The sequence below is a fragment of the Gambusia affinis genome, linkage group LG07 (assembly GCF_019740435.1).
Source record: "Gambusia affinis linkage group LG07, SWU_Gaff_1.0, whole genome shotgun sequence".
NCBI classification, from domain to species: Eukaryota; Metazoa; Chordata; class Actinopteri; order Cyprinodontiformes; family Poeciliidae; genus Gambusia; species Gambusia affinis.
In genome coordinates this window covers 29,164,416-29,184,131 of record NC_057874.1, presented here as the reverse complement: position 1 = coordinate 29,184,131, position 19,716 = coordinate 29,164,416, and the positions used below count along the sequence as shown (strand labels likewise).

The window sequence follows — 19,716 nt, the reverse complement described above, 5'->3', positions numbered from 1 at the left end:
AGGTGGAACCCACAGGAACTTTTGTGCTCTTTCTTCCTCTGCCGTCGTTTGAGCAGCGAGTTGCGGGGACTCATGGGAGCTGCAGGCCTGGGCAGCGTGTTGGAGCTCTGGCTGCTGGGGCCTGACGTGGTGGTAGAGCTGGTGGAGAAACTGGCACAGACAAGAGCTGCAAGAAATAAAAAGTATATCTTTCATTTTTCTGTTTAGCAGCTCATATAGAAAATTACATAATTGTATGAAAAATAGGAAAAGCCAAACAGAGTGTTTCTATGAGAGATTTTATCCAGCTTACATCCTTAGAAGATTAAATTCTTACACTTGCAGTAGTCCAGGCTGTTGATTGTGTTGTTGTTGGACGCGGTCCAGGACTTGTTGAGGGTGGAGCTTGTGTTGCAGAGGGTTGAGTTTGGAGGATGACAGTAGTTTATACACGGGTCCCAGGTGTGGGGATGATCTGATTTCTGGACCTTCACTGAAACAAAACAGGTCGATTTGTTATTGAATGGGATAAAAGGCTAATCCAGCTAAATGAAAGACAGCAGAAGTCAAATTAGAAAAGAGAAGTCATGGTCCAAAATAGAGATCACCAAAACCCGACGCTAAGTTAAACTTTTTAACCCAGAAAGAAGTTTAGGTTTTCTCACTGCTGCACTTTAAAAAAAGATCACTTCAACACCTGCTTCAGAACAAGTATTGATGTGACACCATGGGGGATTATAAAAAGATCCATGCAGACCCTCAGCATGATGAACAGATATTCTTGATCCTCTGTTCAATAGAGAAAATCCAGAGTAACTTTAAACCAGGTTATCATTTCTTTTAAATCACCAATATTGCATGTTACATTTTCAGTTCATATCAAAGCAGGAACTGTTCAGCAGCTGGAAAAAAACCTTTTCTACAGAGTCTCACTCTGAGGTCATCAGTGTACAATCAGAGCTGCACTGTGGTAAAATACCCAACCTTCTGTGTGATATTTCACTACGAGCTCCTCTAAAAACTTTGAAGTTGATCCAAACCTGCAGCATGCCTCTACAATCAGAGTCATGGGAGTCGCCTTATCCAAATGGCCGTGTCTTTGTGAAGATTTGATACTGAATATGTGTTTGGAAGCCCAGGGGGTAACAATCTGAGAAGTGAGGAAACACAGTCACATCTAGCCCTCCTTGAGCTAGTCATTAGGTCCACTAAAACACGCTGGAGAGACAGATGCACTGACAGGAAATGATAGTGGCATGGCACAGATCGTAGATCAGCGCAGACAGGACACGCAGAACAAGTCACTTTGGATAAAATCGCTCACATGTGATTTACACTGAACAGATTCCCAAAAGGTGAAGAGAATTATGTGCACACAGATTCAGTGAGGCTAATCTCTGCCGCAGTAACACAGTGAAACCGAAGACAAACGCATACACATCTTCAATCTTTTAATCAGAGTGTCTATTAATAAAGCGGCAGCAGGCCGGCTGCTAGGTCTGCTGGAAGGCTGAGTTTCCTAATGAGCTGTGTTCATTCCTCATGCACACACTGCAGTCACACAATGTTGATTACAAGAAACAAATCAATGACTGCATTTTGCCTCTTAGGGGCAAATGAATAATATTTTTGGATGGAATGGATGGCAAGTTTTTGAAAGTGTTAATTATTGACAGCTTGATCCTCAAGCAGCTTTTTACCATTTCAAAATGAGCACAAAGGACAATGAGCTGGAGAAGACAGAATATGGATCAAAGAACTGAGAGGAATTTCTGTGAGCACAACTAAAAAATAAAATCAACCGAGACAGAAAAGAAAATGACCATCCTGCTCCGTCCTGGCTTTATGTTTTCAGTGGGCCACCATTTTACAAACACAGAACTCACACACAAAATAAATCAATGACAGTAGATCCAAAATAATCTAATGATCACAACAGAAATAACACAAAGTAAACACATCAATTAGTTCTGTAAAGTTTCATAAAAACATGCACTAGTGCTGAATATTGTGATAACTATGACGATACCATCAGCCCTTTTCCTTTATCAAAAGTTACACATCAGATGTGTAGCTTATGACACACCAACAAACATCCAACCAACAAGTCACAAATATTATTGTCTTGTCGATTTGGCACTTAAAATATGAATTCCTTCAAATACTAAATCCAACACTGATCTTGCAATGATGATTCAGATTCAATGTTGTGCAGCTCTATTTAACCACCATTGGGATTTGTGTTAACCTCAGTAGTTAACACTACTGAGGTTAACTAAATTCAGATCCTACAGAAACACTGAGGACCAGCAACCTTTCATTCAGTCCAACAGGACGAGAAGAGCAGCTTGAAATACAAGACTGATTTGCACTGACACTCCAATGTGTAAAATTTAAATGTAGAGATAATATAACTAAATTAAGTATTTTGTACTTAGAACCTAGAAACAGAACAGTATAATTCCTGTGCAATCTGTTCCCAGATGGACTTCTCCTCAGGGATTTAATGCTGTAAGACAAAATCTAAATCTGCTCATCCTATGGAAGAAAGATGTCATGGTCAGATAAACAGATAAGAACTGAGATTAAGAAGTAAACTAGTTCCTACTTTTCCAAACCGTCTAGTTATTATTTCATTCAGACTTTTGAAAACTGTTTGACCATCTGCAGAATGTGTGCAGTTAAACCCACCTGTGTCATGCTGCTTCCCTGCTAGCCTGGTTTGATGTGAAGGAAGCATTTCTAACTTGACCAGTTCCGTTGTGCTTGCTAACAACTGCGTTGCCTCCAACACAGTACAGTGTTCTGTTGACGTCCCGTCTATGGACAGGAGGTGATCCCCTGGATGCAGCGCTCCACATCTGCTTAATCCGTCACAGAGACAAAACACACAACAGCATCACAACTTTAGGAAATGAGAAAACAACAAAGATTATAAACATTAGCAGCCTTTGCAGAGTGATGAATATTAGCATCCATAGCCGTAGCCAGCCTGTTCTGTTCACTGAGGAGATTTTACTGCTGTTTTCAAAACCGATTTCAAACTCCTCATTTATATTTAAAGGAGTAGATTGAGGCTCTTCTTGGGGCAATATCCTGTCTTCTACAGTCTGTGTTAGTTTTAGGGCTATAGATACACACTGTATTGACTTCCAATATGTGTAAAGATTTCCTAAACATGAGCGAAAACACGATATATCCGCCATCCTACGGTGTAAGAATGGTTTCACAGGAGTGGGCGGGTATTGATTTCTGTCTTTTTGCAAAGAGTTGGCTCTATTTGAAAGATAATTTCAGCATTCTCTGACATCTAAACTATTTTAGAACATTTAGTGTAACAATGTACATAGAGTGCCTCTGAAAAGCATTTATTCTCCTTTCAACATTTCACAAAGTTACACAAACCTAGCTGAAGGAGAATGATACATGGTTTACATTGGTTAGCTAATAAAAGTTTTGAAAAGGATGGCCATTATTTGTATTCAAACGTTTGAAGAAAACCTTCCCATTAAAGCTGCAGGTCTTCTGGTTTTTTCATGCAATCTTGGCCAACAAAGCAGACTTTGATTTATTTGCACATCTTGGGACATTTTGCCCATTCTTCTTTGGAAATTGCAAAATAAAAGCTTACGGTACTATCATCTCTGACCAGCTTTCCTGTCCAGTAAAAGGTTTCTTACAGCATGATGTAGAGTCAATAACTTCAGAAAGTCAACTATGTAAAAAGGATCAGTTGCTTTATCACCTGATTCCGCTTTAAATCCCTCGGCAACATCATCTATTTTGTTTGTCTTCATGTTGCTTTTTAATTGAAAATGATAAAAAAAACACACGCTTTTTTATTGCAGTGACAAAATGTGAGAAAGGTTAAAGGGCGAAAGGTGTCATGATGTCTTAATGTATTGAATATTTTTGTTTTAGCTGCATTTAGAAACAAACGTTTTGCGTGGAATAAAGTGTGCAGACCTGTCCACCACGCTGCCAGGTTTAACCCGGTCAATAACGATGACCTGCTTGTTCCGATGATTGGCCGACGTCAGTGTGATGCCCAGCGTTGCCCCTGGCGACTTTGCAATCTCCACCAATAGCGGACCAGAAGCATTTGCCACCGTGTCTGAAAGAGAGAGAGAAAATCATTTCCATCTTCAATCATTGTTGATATCAACATTATATTTCTGTATGTTTTTTTATTCCACTGTCAAACTGTTTACCTAACAGTCTAATCTTGCTTCATTTAAAACTCCTTACAGTATTTGAGAGGAAATTGGCTTCATCTTGTCCAACATGGCATTTCAAGCACAGATGCATCTCAAATGAAGTTCATGTCTGAAGCCTTTTTTCTTTGGCTTTAACTACCAACACAAATTATTTTCACATTATCTATGCACAAATGAAATTTGAAAGCCATCATATTTGCTTGTTGATTTAATTACTTGTATAAAGTCAAGTATCAACATACATATCTATATTTAAATTGTAGCTGGAACAAGAATGTGTGTGTTGATTAGATTAGGTTTTTTGTTTAGGTGGCCCTAATGATGTCTGGCCAGTTGAAACTGAAAAATCTGATCTCTTCTTCTTAGAACTAGACTCAGAAATAGCTGCTATCATCATCAATATGGCACCGAAATAAAATTTTAAGAACCTCATAAGAATAAAACCATTTTCTATGACCTGTCAAGACATGCCTGGAGTTGATCTGAGCTGAGAGAGAGAAGCAGAGAGCAAAACTTCTAACAGACAACAGGAAGGCTAAACAGAAAATCTGTTATCCCCCTCTCTGCCTTGGAACTCATTATAAAAACATTATAAATCTCTATACAGTGAATAAATACTTCAAAGGCTCTAAATCCGTCCAGAAAGCCCAGTTTGTGTTTGATGTCTCACCCATTATTGTGACGTCGTACTCTATCTGGAACAGGGCTTCTTGGCCGCACTGAGCCAACACGCTGTGGGCGTCGTTGTGGCTGGCGCTGTGTAAAGGAACGCCGTCCACACTTAAGAGGCGATCACCCGGACGCAGCGTTCCTTCTCTGAGCACAAAACCATCAAAACAAACTACTTAAACTGTTGAAATATAGATTTACAGAAGGTTATATCTAATACAGCCTCACTACTATTCCACAAAAATAAAGTATAACAGCTGTGACATCCTTAAAAATTTTGGACATAGATTAGTTCTAATTTTAATTGCTTTATCTGAAACCTTGAAGCATTTTACATAAAATAATTCATACTTCTTGAACTTTTGCAGATTCAAGAAGTATGAATTTTTTTTCCTGTAGTCTTTTGAATTTTCATTTTAGTCTAGCAGCATCACAGGAATGATGGTGGGTTTCTATAAGTTGATGAGAGTTATACAGAATGTCAAGGTTTTGAAAATCACATGATGTAAGCCAAGGCCTTTAATTCAGAGGGAATTAGGCCAAAGAGTGGAGTTATGATGTCTCTCCACACAAAAGTAGTTTTCACTTTTAATTATTATAACCGTTTTATGACACAACAGCAAAGAACAACATACTAAGTCATAGTCATGCATCATTTGGTTTCAAGCTGTCTAAGTATGGATTTCTCTTTTCGAGGGTCATTTTAATAAATGACTGGCTAAAGCCCACAGTTTAAGAGCAGCTGTGACATTTAGCCTGCTTTCAGACCTTGAGGCTTCGTCTCTTCCTGATGATGCTGTGAAAATAGTATCTTTGTGACTCAGAATAAAAGCCCTGTGGCTCTCCGGCTCTTTTAGAGTTGGTGCTTTAACTCCCACTGGGTAATGCTAAATATGTAGGTACTTCTGGGACCGTATGGTGCTGAGGATTAACTTTTCTCCGATTGGCATATAAATGGCATTTAAAGCAGCATGAATATCTCATTTATTTCCCCTGGAGTGACCCACATTCTGTGGATCTTAGATGAGCTTCTGGGCAAAATAACTCAATAGAAAGAATTTAAATCTTTAATCTTTGTCCTGGTCTCTCAATTCAGACCCTGTGGCTGGAGTATCTAATTATAAAGAGGCTTTCTACAATAGTTTAAGACATTTTTGGTTTGTAACAAGTCATGGAAAATTAAAAGTAATATCTAAAAGATCTTCAATAAGATTAATTTAAAAAAAAAATCCTTTCACCAGTTTCCAGTGTTCTGAAATAAGCATGAAATGATCTCTGCAGTTGGAAAACGATACAGTAATTACTTTCATGTGATTATTCTGCATCTGCCCTAATTTACTGCTGAATGCTTCTAGTACAAATAAGAGCCAGAGGAGTAAAAATAGCCTGTTGGATATTTAAATTCTAGCTTATGCTGCTGAGTGATCAGAAAAAGTCACATTTATCTTCTCCAGTTTTGTGCTGTTGCAGCTTCACTGAGAACAGTTCAGTTATGAAAGTGAAGACTGAGAGCACTACCTCACTGAGGGGAATGCTGCAATAGATGGGGACTAATTAATGAAATTAAAATTTAAATGTGTTACTTCACCAAAGGCCTCAAAAACAGCTTTAGTGTTCTGCATGTGATGATCTTTAATTCTGACTGAGAAGCGGATTCATGTTGCCAAAAGGAAGATTATGATGCTCAGCACACTCAGCTTTCTGTTCTTGTTTGCACTCATCTTGCAATATTCTCAAACTGTAAAGTTTTCCCTGCATGCGATGAAACACTGAGGAACTTTCTTTGAATTTTGTGTCCTGCAGACCCAACTCCAAAGAAATCATCCTTCAGGTTATTGAAACCATACTTACATACTTTACTGTACATTTATATTCTTCTAATATACAACTCTGGAAAAATAAGTTTCTCTGATTTAACTCTTTTTAGGTACATGTTTGAGTAAAATGAACATTGTTCTTGTATTATGTTCCTCTAAGTTGAGAAAGAAGCAGGAACAAAATACCTACTTTATATTTTATGCATAATTTGGTTTCAGGACTTTATTGTTTGCAAATTCTAATAAATTCATACACAGGATATGCAGACGGTTGAATCATCTCTGTATTGTTGCTACAAAACTGACATTTCTATGGAAATGTCATGCAGTATTACTTAAACATGAAGCCTGGGACAGATGCATGATGACAGCATTAAAGGAACAGAGATGAATCATGCTGCAACAGCTACGAGCAACACATAGTTGTCGACGTTCCAGTGACGGTCACAGGAAAGGACAATGTTATTTCTGGGATATTATTGGTCTGAGGGCACAAATAATTCTCTGTGACTCCAAATAAGACCTTGTTGACTTTTTACCTTCATATTCTAAAACCAAAAAGGACAAATTATACAGAAGTATCTGTGGCTGCAGCTGTAAATGTTTCATGGTTAAAGCTTCTTCATGTATCCATCCGTTTGCATATGCATAGAAATGTGTTTAAATATCAGAAGGTTAACATGAAATGTTGAGCAGTACCTGTCTGCAGGACCTCCAGGTCTGACGTAGGTGACCACTAAGGGCCGTGACTTGTGCCAGTCTTCATGGGTTCCACCTGCAATCAGGAGCAGGAAAGAAATCAGAGTCAAATGAGAGGAAACTGGACATTTTTAACAAGCTGCAGTATATTCAGTCTTTTGTAATGTAATGTAATTTCAAAGTCCCTGTGAAATAAAAATCTTTTTGCATCCATTTAAATGTGATCATTTAGGTAAAACCTTTTCAAAATGATGTCATGTTTTTCATTGTTCTAGTTCTCCAGTATTCAGTCACCTGTACATGATTTCCATTATTTGTAGGCCATAATCAGCAAAATTAATAGAATATGTTTGTTCAATGCATCAGTTTTACTTTCTGAAATAAGTGACAAAACATCCTGAACCTGTTCAGGATATTGTAACTTTTTGATATGTACCTGTATTATACAGTAAAACAGTTTTAATGTCTGTCCAGACATTAAAACTCCCATGATTCCTTCAGTATTTCCATAAATAATTTCTCCTTCTTAATCCAAGGTTTTCCAACTGGAACCTGGGATTACAAATGAGGTTATTAATTTTTTAAAGTTGCTGTTTTTGGTGACATTTACCTCTCATGACAAAACCAAAGCTGCTTCCCTCTTTGTGCAAACAGATGTCGATTGTCTTGGATATTACCCCTGATGTGCTGTCTGGTGCTTTCAGAGGGAGGAGAAAAACAAACTAATGATTCATTCAAGAAAAACAAAACAGATCAGAATTAAACTGTTTTAAAAATGTACAAGTTTAAGATTAGTTCAGATATGCATAAATATTACAGTGACGGTAGTTTAGTCTTAAAAATGTCCAGAAAAATCAAGAAAATAAATGAACTTCCTATCGCCTGCGAGTGTTGCTGCATTCTACAAACATGCATCAAGACCTGAGTTAAATGTTAAATATTAATGGGGTGGCATATTTTTATGGAAATATATTCATATTGAATGATTCAGTATGTTATAATTTATATTCAAAAGCGAGTCACAGTCCTGCAGACAAAACGCATAACAGGCCCAAAGTTATTGACACCTCTGGCATATTTAGATGTGAAGTCATCTTTATTCAACTCAATAGGTGTCTTCATGTAAATGAAATATTTTCATTTTCAATGCACAGTGTTTATATTTTTGTTGGTTGACCATTCAGTGATTCCCAAAACCAAATGCTCTGTCTGACGTTGTGGTTTAAATTCTTGATGTGGATAAACAACCTGTCCAAACCTTTTGATTGAACGTATGGATGGATATCAAACAAATGTACCTAGAGTTTATTAATACTAAAGTTTATTAATACTTTGTACTGTGGGCACTTGACCATTAAGACATTGAGATACGACCTTGTGGCCACTGGAGAACTCCTGAGTTAGCTGTTTTGTTTTAGCAACAAACCGACTGCAGAGCTGCAGTTTTTCACCTGTGGACTCGATGGAAACAGCTGTTCCCGATTTATCAGGGTAATCAGGGAGTCTTAGAACAGCATGGATCATTTAGAAAGGTGTAGAACCTAGAATGCCTCAACAGACTTTCACAATTTTCAAATGTTATGAATAATTCATAGACCCTCTTTTACATCAAATGTAAGTAAAACCTGAGAAGATTGTTTTTGTAAATTTGTTTCTGAAATCTTGAACATTGTAGAATCATATTTGACTCACATCTCTATTCTTTAAAGTCACAATGAAAATATTATTTAAGTTAAAAGAGTACTTTAAATTTAAATCTGCCGAACAGATTCATAATTTTGGGTTTAATTATAGCAGAAAGTGTGGTGTGTGTTCAGGTCCTCATGTAAGATACAAACACTTGAATGTTTTTCTCTTAAGGATTCCAGAACTGAGCTGCCTCATGTACACAGGCTTCAGAAAACATGTGGTTAAAATGCTAATAAACAAATCAGAGCTAAGTGAACAAAAGTAATTATTATATTATTGCATATTGACATACTGATTGGACCTTCTCAAAGTGTCAGTGTGATTTGTACCTGTAGGGGGCAGCTCATACTCCACCTCCAACAGGACTCTCTCTCCAATGTTCTTTAATAAACTAATAATTTCTTCATGCCTCAGTTTGGTCAGATTGATGCCGTTCACAGATTTGATGTAATCCCCGACATTAAGCTGGTCACTCCTGTATGAAAAAATTTATCAAACCACACAACAGTGTTTATATAGACTCAACAGTCACAACACACATGCATGAGTCAGCTGTGCATCTAATTGTTTAATCATTACACTTTGTAAAATGCCCAATTAAAATTAATCAGTAAAACTCCAAAATAGTATTGATCTCCAGGCCTTTGATGGGTATTTATAAGGTTTTCGTAACTTTGCACTTTCAAACTGATTTTTCTTCAGAGTCCTCTGGTAGAAAAGGACAGTATGATGCTTGATGAAAGAGTGTATTAGCTTGATGTAGCTGCATGTTTGCTTAAGCTTTGAAATATTTTTCCAAAAGAGACGACATTACCCACCTGGCTGCCAGCCCACCTGGCCGTAGATTAGATACCCGTGGTTTCCCATCCTTGTCCGTTCCTCCTGAGATGGTGAGTCCAAGTGTGCTGCCTTCTTTTTTCACCAGTTCCACCATGGTCACCCCCCGTAGAGCTTCTAACCAAAAACATAAAGTCATGCACCCACACAGACATGTATCAGGACAATCCGGCCAAGGGAAAGACAAAGACAGAGTACACAGAACAATCAAATACACAGCACAAAAAAACTTGTTATTGGATGCTCCCTTCATTTTCCTTTCAGATTAAACAGAAGCTGAAAAACGGGGAAGATAAAACATTTTTTTACTGATCTGTTGTTGCCTTTGGTTAATTCAACAAATGATTTTAGTCCTTTACATTTATATAAACTTGCTCTGCAATTATAGGAAGCTTAAACTATGGATTAAAATTTTGCTTTACATCAACCCCAAGGGAGCAATATTTATTAAGATATTTCAGTTGCATATTTAACACCCGCATTACAATTTAGACTGCAGAGTATGTAGACATTCATTAATAATGCATTTAATGTATAACACTAAAATTTAAATTAAGACAGTACATTTATATGAGAAACTTTAATGACCTTTATGGGACGATATATGCACAATAACTACCATGTTGACACACTAGCAGGATGTTTGAGGTTTTGATTATATGGAAAACTTTTCACTGAACCCTCTGATCATTCTTCTGTGGAAACAAGGATCAAGGAACGGCGCAGCGTCCCACTCTTCCAACAGAGAACAAGCCAACTATTGTTCTATGCAAAATTCCCTGCACACTCAATTAGACTGCTGTGCAAACAGAGACATCACAATAATCAGAGGAACTACACATAACCTGTCCTACAACAGTTGTTACCTCCAAAGGGACAGCTATTTCTGGGTCCAGTCAAGATTTCCTGAGGTTAAAAGTTTGATTAATCATGCTGGCAAAAATACTACAGAGGACAAAGAAAAATAAGTTTCCAAGACTTTAAAGATAGGATTATGGACAAATATTTTCTCTTTATAAGGTAGGACAGACATTTAATTACTACTCGGCTGCATTGCTCTCCTTATAACTATAATTATTTTATCATTTGGAAACTCAGCTCACATTTGTTGGTACAAATTATCCAAGTTACCCTGTAAATGTTGAACTTCAGTGTTGATGTATGAAATCAAGGTTTCACATTAAAGGTCTCAAAAGGGATGAGAAAGTGATGATGGCGTAAAAGAAAAGATTGTTTTAATCACAAATGTTTCTGAATGGTTATGGAACAATTCTTTGTTTTTGAAATACATAACCTAAGAAATTCTTACAGATTTGTTAAAAAGGGCATAACTCCTGTTACTGATTCTGTTCTCTTAGATATTATTGTCACATTAAATATGTCAGCATGAACAATTTAATTCTAAAATGTTTGTGCTGAACCACATTCCCCTATAAACCTTCTGCAGCATCACAAAACTAATTGCAAAAACAATTGCTCTACAAAAACATTCTAATTTAGGTCTAAAGAAGTTGTACACAGTTCTATACAGTTGTACACAGTGGACTCCTGATTTTCATAGTTCAGTATTTGCAGAATCCCCTAATTGCAGATTTGTCTTGGGAACATGATTCCCAATTATTTGCAGAGAGTTTGTCTATTATTAAGGCATATTAATGTATTTTTTTATTTGAACTATTAAAATAAACACTTAAGTGTTATTAGAGGATTTCTCAATTGATCTAATGTAATGGGCAACTAACAGAAACAAACTCTTAGTTCTAGATGATGAACAAATAATTAATGGACACCTGCTCATGACGTGACTGTGGAGCTTTAGCTATAAAGAGTTAGCCTTAATTCACCGTTACTAAACGATGCTTAGAAATGTGCTAGGAGACACTTCAGCACTCTTACCTGAAGTCGTTCAGTTTCTGATATATTTGTGTAAATTCAATACCCATAATTTGTGTTCTTGGAGAGTTGTTACAGTCACAGATTATGATGGAGAGGTTTTAAGTGACAGAGGTGTCCTGTACCTGGTATACTGTGCCTTCTCAAAGTCATGGTGTGTTCTGGTCCAGAGATATCCTTTGTTTTTCCATATGGCCCCTCATCTAGAAGGAACAGATACAGCAGTGAGCTTCATAACAATACTTTGCATTATTTCTTTGGTTTTCATGTCTTAAACTTGCTTTTTCAATTGTTGTCATAATAAAAAGATACTTTCTGACACAGACAGCTAAAATGCAGAGGCTGAAGGGTGAAACAGAAATTAAATCTACCAGTTTTCACATATAAAACAAAGATATTACTCCTTGAAAAATGCTCAGAAATGAAGAAAATGAAGCAAAGGAAGAAACATTCATGAAAACTTAACCTGGTTAATGTTTTACACTCACATTTTGGAGGCTTTACACACTGTAAAAGTCCTAAACATTAAAATATACACAAATATGTTCTAATGGGTTAAAACACACAGTAAATGTAGCGTTTTTGTTAATTACTGTTATTTACCACTGCCAGTAAGTGCATCAAATTTGCTCGTTTCTACCTTACTGGTCAGTCAAGGGCAAAATCAAGTTTGAGCAATTTGATTGGCTGTGATGGACTGGACGTGTTCGTGCCAGTTGCTACGTACTGGCAGTCGGCCAGCGGCCGGCCGTTCGCAGACGAGGCTGGATCTGGGCCATTGTGGATTGTTATTTCTTGCTGACCAGCTGGAGCTACAAACTGTCCTGGACGTTTTGCTTTGTTTTTGGAGCTGCAGACCCGAACCACACTCGTGACTCGGGACAGACTGTTGGACCGGAGCTGGAGCAGTTTATTGCCGTTTATTGCCGTTTCTTCAAAAACTTGTAACCCATGGTGGGGTGAGTAACCCATTCCTCACGGTGGTTCTGGTTCTGCTATTCCATGGATGTATGCTAACTGAGTCCCTTCAGCCTACCTCTCGTTCACCGGGGTAAACCCCAACGTACAGGCGCCGAGATGGGGAGCAACAAGTATGCCCACTCCTGCCCGTCGCCTCTCACCCTGGGCAAATCCAGAGTGGAAGTATGTCCAGCCCCTCTCAAGGAGACTGGTTCCAGAACCAGAGCCATGCGTCGAGGTGAGACTGACTATTTCTAGCCGGAACCTCTCGACCTCAGACACTAGCTCCGGCTCCTTCCCCCCCAGAGAGGTGACATTCCACGTCCCAAGAGCTTCTGCAACTGAGTATCGGCCCACCAGGGCCCCCTCCCTCGGCCGCCACCCATCACACATTGCACCCGACCCCTTTGGCCCCTGAGGGAACACCAAGTCCATTGTTATAACTCGTCATCGGGGTCTTCGGGCTGCACTCTCTCTGGTCCCTCTCCTAGGACCTGTCTGCTGTCTGGGGACAGCAGACAGGTCCTAGGATAATTGGGGCCCTCAAACTCCTCCACCACGATAAGATGGCAGCCCAAGGAGAGACGTTTACGCATTTCACATATATGATTCATGATCTTTCACTCACTAGCTAAGGGCTCAAATACAGAAGAGTTTTCAAAACTCTTTGTAAATCAGTACAGAACACTTTGGTGTTGTGTTTCTCTGCAGATTCCACTCAAATCTACCTTTAACCATCCCTTTGCTCAGCATTGAGATGCTTGAGCTTCTTGATTTGATTTAGCTAAAATGTTTTCTCAGTCAGTGGGAAACGCTGCACATGGCATCAGAGTTCATCTTAACAGCTTCATTATGGGTACATGCTGTTCCAGGACCTGCTGGAAGTTCCTCTCAATGACTCCAACAGGAGGACATTACTTATGAAGAACAATGATGAAATATGAACCCAACCGTGGAATGGCCCACCTGCTGGAGGCCCTGTGAAGTCCTGATGTAGTTTCACTGGTTCTAAGAAAGATAACTGCAAATTAAATCTGATTGGGCTTCTTCAGCGTTTGTTTTGTAGTTTCTTCTAATCAGAGTCTGGGTTTTATTGTCAAGCATGTTTCTGGTCAAAGTTTTAGTGTAAAATAAATTTTTCATATACGAAGGATTGCCAAGTGTTTGCCAGGCTTATCCTTTATCTTTCTCTAAATAATGCTGAGACTCGTTTGGTCTGCCTCTCCCCTCAGCTCCCCCCAACCCAGCCTGACAAATTAACATCTCACAATGAATAATTTGAAAGTGATTAGTCTAATGACTGCTGGCGCTGTCAGGTAGCTGAACAGGTTGAGTTGCAGATGAAGCGTCAGGCCAGATTTACCTCCTCCAGCAGGCGCAGTGCTTGTAGCTCCAGTTTCTTTTCAAGCAGAGACAGTAATGACTTTCGCTTGTGCGACAGAACAAACGACACTTTCCATAAGAAAATTAAACAATGTTATGCTTAACTTTTTACAATGTTGGGGTCATTTCTCTGTGCTGTTCCTGTTTGACCCTGTAACAGATATATTGGGTTGCATAATTATGCTCAACAGCAAAAATTATATTTAATACAGTTTTTCTCTTGGTGTGAATGTAATAGGATCAATGAAAATATGCTGAACAGTTTTTTATTTCACAAATACAAGAAAATGCTGGAACAATGAGACAACATAAGGCTAACCAGTGAAAAACAGAAATGTGTGAAACAGATTTCACCATTTTTTTGATACAATAATCTTTACAGTTCCAGGAAACTTTTGTTCTGTTTTTTCTTTGTGGACCACAGAGACATTTTGTTCATTCAAGTCTGATTCCTTTTTTTAAATTAAGAACACATAAGGTAATCCATTCAGAAATCTAAAACAAAGTATTTTATGGTTTCTGAAAGACTACTTCAACAAGTTATTGCAATTCGCCAAAAGATATGTCTTGCATAATTCTGTTCATCTGCATTGCCTCGTGTTTCTGGACTGAAATGTCCAGGGAGGAAAGTTAGACATTAAAAATATGAATTTTAAACCTAAAATCCCTCAAACAGAAAAGTGAGAACAGCTCAGAATATGTTGTTACTTTTTGATGAGTCTGGCTGAGTAGCAACAGCAGTTTTGGGGAGAAAAACATAATTATTTGTGACTACTGGCAATACATTGATGCAGTCTTTAGATAATCTGACCAACATCTGACTGATGTACAAACCTGCAGTCTGACAAGCAGATTTCTCACAGGAGGCGTAATCCTTTCTGATTCCCTCAAGGTCCAGAGTACAATTACCAAAGAAAAGGGTTTCCTCGTGCCTTTCGCTCCTTACACATCCTGCCATGCATATTTATGAACTTATTTCCCATTCTAGCTCAGGGTTACCAAAAACCCATTAAGCAGACAATGGAGCGCACCAACAGAGAGCTGTTGGCAGTCAACAACAATTTGCTCAAATACAAAAACTGTTTTATATGGATAAAACACAAAAGGCAGTTTTGTACGATCTTATTCTGACAGACAATTATGATGTCACATAATTTTGTTTTTATTTGTTTTTCCTTTCCTGTGGATATCACTGAAAAACACACTTTATTTGCCACAGGACTGCTGCACTAAACGGCTTTAGAGTGACGATACGAAGACTCACACATCAATCACACACAATTATTATTTTGGGCCTGGGCAATTTGAATACATGAAATGACATTCACTGCTACATAGTTAAAACTTCAATCTGACACTATGCAGATTATTACAGAATGTTAGAGATTTTTTATTTTTATCTTTGGTCAAATAGTTGATTTAAATCTATACTTCTGATATCTGTGTTTTCCCACGTTGGACATTCTTGAGTTCAGGAAGTTCTGCACCCTGAGTTGTTAAGGACGTCATTTAAATCTGAATCTATAGTGAGACTTATCATACTGCTCCGTTTGATAATCACAGTCCTTTCACATCACTAAAATACTGCTTTTTCCTCATGTATTTATTATGTTACAAAAGTTTGTGTTTGTTTTCCAAAGGCTTAGTTTCTCCAATCATTTATCAACAAGAAAAACAATCAAAGAGCTGCATTTGGTAATGTGTAAAGAGATTTTCAAGAAGTACAAAGAACTCTAAAAATATCCAGGTTCACTTTAAACCCTTTTGTCAGATTAACAAAATAAGATCAACGTTAATACCTGCTAGTTTAAGAACTTCCTTGCTTTCTTCCACATGTTAAAGTGTCAGAGTGTTTCCTGTGTGTGAACACACACATACACCAACCTGACAGCTTTCTGAGTTACTGAATACCAAGGCTTATGATTGCAGCGATTATGATTCTGCAGCCACTGAAGAAGAGTAATTAACTATTGTCTGGGATGGTGCTGACAAACAGTTCGAATGTGGTTATCTCAGCCCCCACTTTCCCTCAACACACCCACACACACGCACACACACACACACACTGGAGACCCCATTCACTAAATAAACAGTACAGAAAATTTGAAACATGAAGCGCAAACAAAAGCTTGGATGTTGAGAATAATACTTTAAGTTCACAAATTTCTGCAAACCCGCTCATCCTCAAAGCTTACACGGTCTGCAGCCCACACATTCTGAACATCTATGGAAGGAACAAGCAGTAATTAGAGAGCTTAATGGCTTGTCTGTTGTGGTTAATTGCAGCCTGTATAGATCTGGTATCCAGGGTGGAAAAGGAGGAGGGTGGGGGATGGAAGATGGGTCTGATCTCCACTTCACTTCTAATGATCTCAGGCTTTTTTCTTTGTTGTTTAGACTTTGTGCAAAACTTTGAAAACTCAACACCAAAAGCATTCGATCACCAGAGGGGTGAAGAGGTGCTGAAGTAGACACATTATGATGATAACAGGAGCTTTGTGCTTAATTCTGACCAGCTTCTGGGACCTTTCTTCTGAAAGTTGTGGCCACTTTTTCAAACACATTCTCTTCATTTTGATTTAAGATATTAAAGGAGTTTAATGTCTTGGTTTCAAAATCTCATTACATAACTCTAATTTCATAATTTCTATATGCCTCTCTTTGGCAGATTTGCTCCTGAATGTTTGATTATTATCTGGTTGAGATAATATTGTGGGTGATAGCATTGTGTCAGTTTGGGCCAAAATCTCTAAACAATGTTTTGTGACACTGCAGCGTCTCCAACATGAAGAATTAAGACGGTTCTGACACCAAATCAGGTCCAAACTGGAGTTAGTAAGGCGCTCTTAACAAAGTAGCCAGTGAGTAATGCTATGTAATGTTTCTTAGCAATGTGACAAAAGTTATTTTACGAAAATGACTGCTATCGCCATCATAGAGATTGCATGCAGTTCTGTTATGTTCAAGAACTTTACCAAGTTTCATTCTTGCTCACTTTGAAAGAAATTGTTTTTATTGATCAGAAAAAGAAGAAGCAAAGAATGCCCAGTCCAGATGAAGGGATTTTGAAGGTGATGTTTTTCAGGCTGTTTCTGTTCAAATAACACGAACTGAAATTCTCTTTGAAGGAGCCAGAAAAACTGAAAGAAAACCTATATTTTGGAGGATGAAAATCAAACAATGGAGCATCTATCAGCTGCAGAGAAATGAGTACAGAAGGAAAAACAGCCTGGCAGGTGCTGAACAGGACAAAAAACAAAGCATCAAAAGCGCTTTGAAGTTACAGTTTAGCCTCTTTCTGCCAACATGTCTGAGCCACTGATCCAAACGATATCCTGTTAACCGGAGACGCCGTTCATCACCGGGTCGGCGACAGAAGACAGAGGGGACCATTTTAAATGAGCGTTAAGAGGGATTTATCAGGGAAAAGACAGTGGCTTTTTTTAATGAGTCACATAGTTTGATCCCCCGCACTCTGCCATGATTTACCTGCAATGCTTGTAAGCTGCTTAAGGTAAGAACATAATCTAAATGACTAAAAATGTAAATGACGATGGAAGGAGAGCTTCATCTGATGAAGACAGCGACAGCAACTTGTAGAAATCTTCATTTATAACTGAATCTTGTACTTATCACAGCAAGATGAACATTTTTGTTAGAAATCTATTTATTTACAGGATTTTAACAGTTGCGTAATGGTTCACATCTTTCCTGCATCATCGTCAGGCTCGTAATGATCCAACAGACACCATGCTGGAAAACGATGGCCTCCAGAAGATAAAGAAAATGAAGTTTGCAGGGAACAGCAGAGAGAACTGCAGGCAGCATTCACAAATTACGATAGCATCCTACACACTCCCCGTCTCACAGCCTCTAGATTCTCTTTGCCGTCAGACCAATAATACTCAGGAAATTATGTGAATCAAGTCATCTGTAAACCAAGACGCTGATAAATCTCTTACTGGGAATTTAGAATCACTAATAAGAATACCAGTGTAAGAAATAAAAGAAAATTTTGTCGCTCTTAATAATATTCAGTTTATCTCTGGACATTTCTTTGAATCCCTTTATGATAATAAAATTCAGCTGCTGCAGATGTTTAACAAAGCATGCAGTGAAATATGAAACCTCTAAAGAGCAGCTTTCCACATAAAGTTGAAAAATGAAACCAGCTTTATAAGCCTCAAACGTTCCGTCACTGTTATCAGCTTAGTTAGTCTCTGAGGCAATCGCACCCACCGGCTCCATCAGGGCGTGAAATAGGACGGGGCTCACCTTATTAATACACCCTGCTGCATATGGTAAACGCTAAATCGGTGCTGTATCACATTCTGTTGCTTTGAATCTTAGCTTTCATGGCATGTGAAGCACAGCAGTACGTATGCAGATGGTAGAGCTGGCAAAAGTGACTATCCTTTCTTGGTAGAGTACATGCTGCAGCAGCTTGACTTCAACATCAGAACATCTAAAATGCTGAAGGGTTTTATGAACGAGTGCTTCAGTGCTAAAGGCTGAAACATTTTACATTCAACAAGTCTCCACTGCTCTACTGCTGCTACCAAAGAACAGCCAAACAGAAGTAAAAAGTGTTCAGGTTTAAATTTCAACATTTCTCCTGTAATCCAAAAGAGTTTTAAACAAGAAGCTAACCACACAAGTGCACTAATGGATTATTCGTATCCTACATGACACTGGATGTACTGATTGATTTAAATGTGTTTTGGGTTTTCTGAAATCCTCCACAGGTTTCTATCTTTACCTTAACACTCCACTGTGTTTTGATCTGCAGCGATTAAAGTCATGGGTCAACAAGACAAGAACCGCTGGAGTCATGCTTCAGGTTGGGGCAGAACAGAAACGTTCTAACATTTGCATAAGAATGCTAAGATGTGCATGCAGATCACACTTTGATGCTTTTTAATTCCTGTAAACAAATGTTTATTTTTTAAAACCTAAAAATAGAAATAAAATGGATTTCTTTAATAATGACTACAAATTTCCTATGCTGCATGTTATAAGGACAATATATTGTGGAAATTATAAGCTGTCTTTTTTTCAACAGTTCAGGTTACACTGATTGTTAAATGGATTGTTAATTAAGACTGGCTGTCAAACATGGAATAGGTGGCCAGACAAACTCAGCAAGGGGAGTGTTTGAGTGTTTACAGCATCGAATGAGCACAATCACTTATTTTATTTTATTTTATTCCATTTTTTTCTCTGAAGAGTTTTTGTGGCACTAATGGCTCATACGTTTTGTGACAGTAGGTAGAGAGGAAGGAGGGCGAGGAGAGGGGGGAGGACATGCAGCAAAGGTCGCCGGGAGTCGAACCCGTGACGTCCGCATTGAGGACTAAGGTGGGGCTAAATGTGGGGCGTGCTAACACCCTGCGCCACCACAGCACGCCCCGCACAATCATTTATTGATTATATTATTTACATGCTGCTATGGGAGCATCTGTAGCAGCTTTTGATTTAAACAATAAGATTCTTTTCCTGGATCTCTGTCCAGGGGGAATCATAACGAGTTGGAAAAAATACTCAGTCAACAAAGGCTGTATGTCTTGAGTCGT

At 38.3% G+C, this 19,716-nt stretch overlaps 1 protein-coding gene across 6 annotated transcripts in view; it reads right to left on the bottom strand.

Annotated features, from left to right (window-relative positions):
• The window catches only part of LOC122834268 (glutamate receptor-interacting protein 2-like), a 100,298-nt gene that overhangs the window by 20,608 nt on the left and 59,974 nt on the right, over positions 1-19,716 (bottom strand). For 4 of the 6 annotated variants that reach the window (XM_044122536.1, XM_044122538.1, XM_044122541.1 and 1 more), the window contains exons 2-11: positions 11,926-12,003; positions 9,889-10,024; positions 9,400-9,545; positions 7,992-8,078; positions 7,382-7,457; positions 4,867-5,012; positions 3,946-4,093; positions 2,671-2,840; positions 317-472; positions 14-166 (exon numbers count right to left, since the gene is read on the bottom strand). In XM_044122536.1, coding sequence (XP_043978471.1) covers positions 14-166; positions 317-472; positions 2,671-2,840; positions 3,946-4,093; positions 4,867-5,012; positions 7,382-7,457; positions 7,992-8,078; positions 9,400-9,545; positions 9,889-10,024; positions 11,926-12,003 — 1,296 coding nt within the window. The remainder of the gene's footprint in view (positions 1-13; positions 167-316; positions 473-2,670; positions 2,841-3,945; positions 4,094-4,866; positions 5,013-7,381; positions 7,458-7,991; positions 8,079-9,399; positions 9,546-9,888; positions 10,025-11,925; positions 12,004-19,716) is intronic. The other 2 variants (XM_044122537.1, XM_044122542.1) reach the window with 1 other exon arrangement.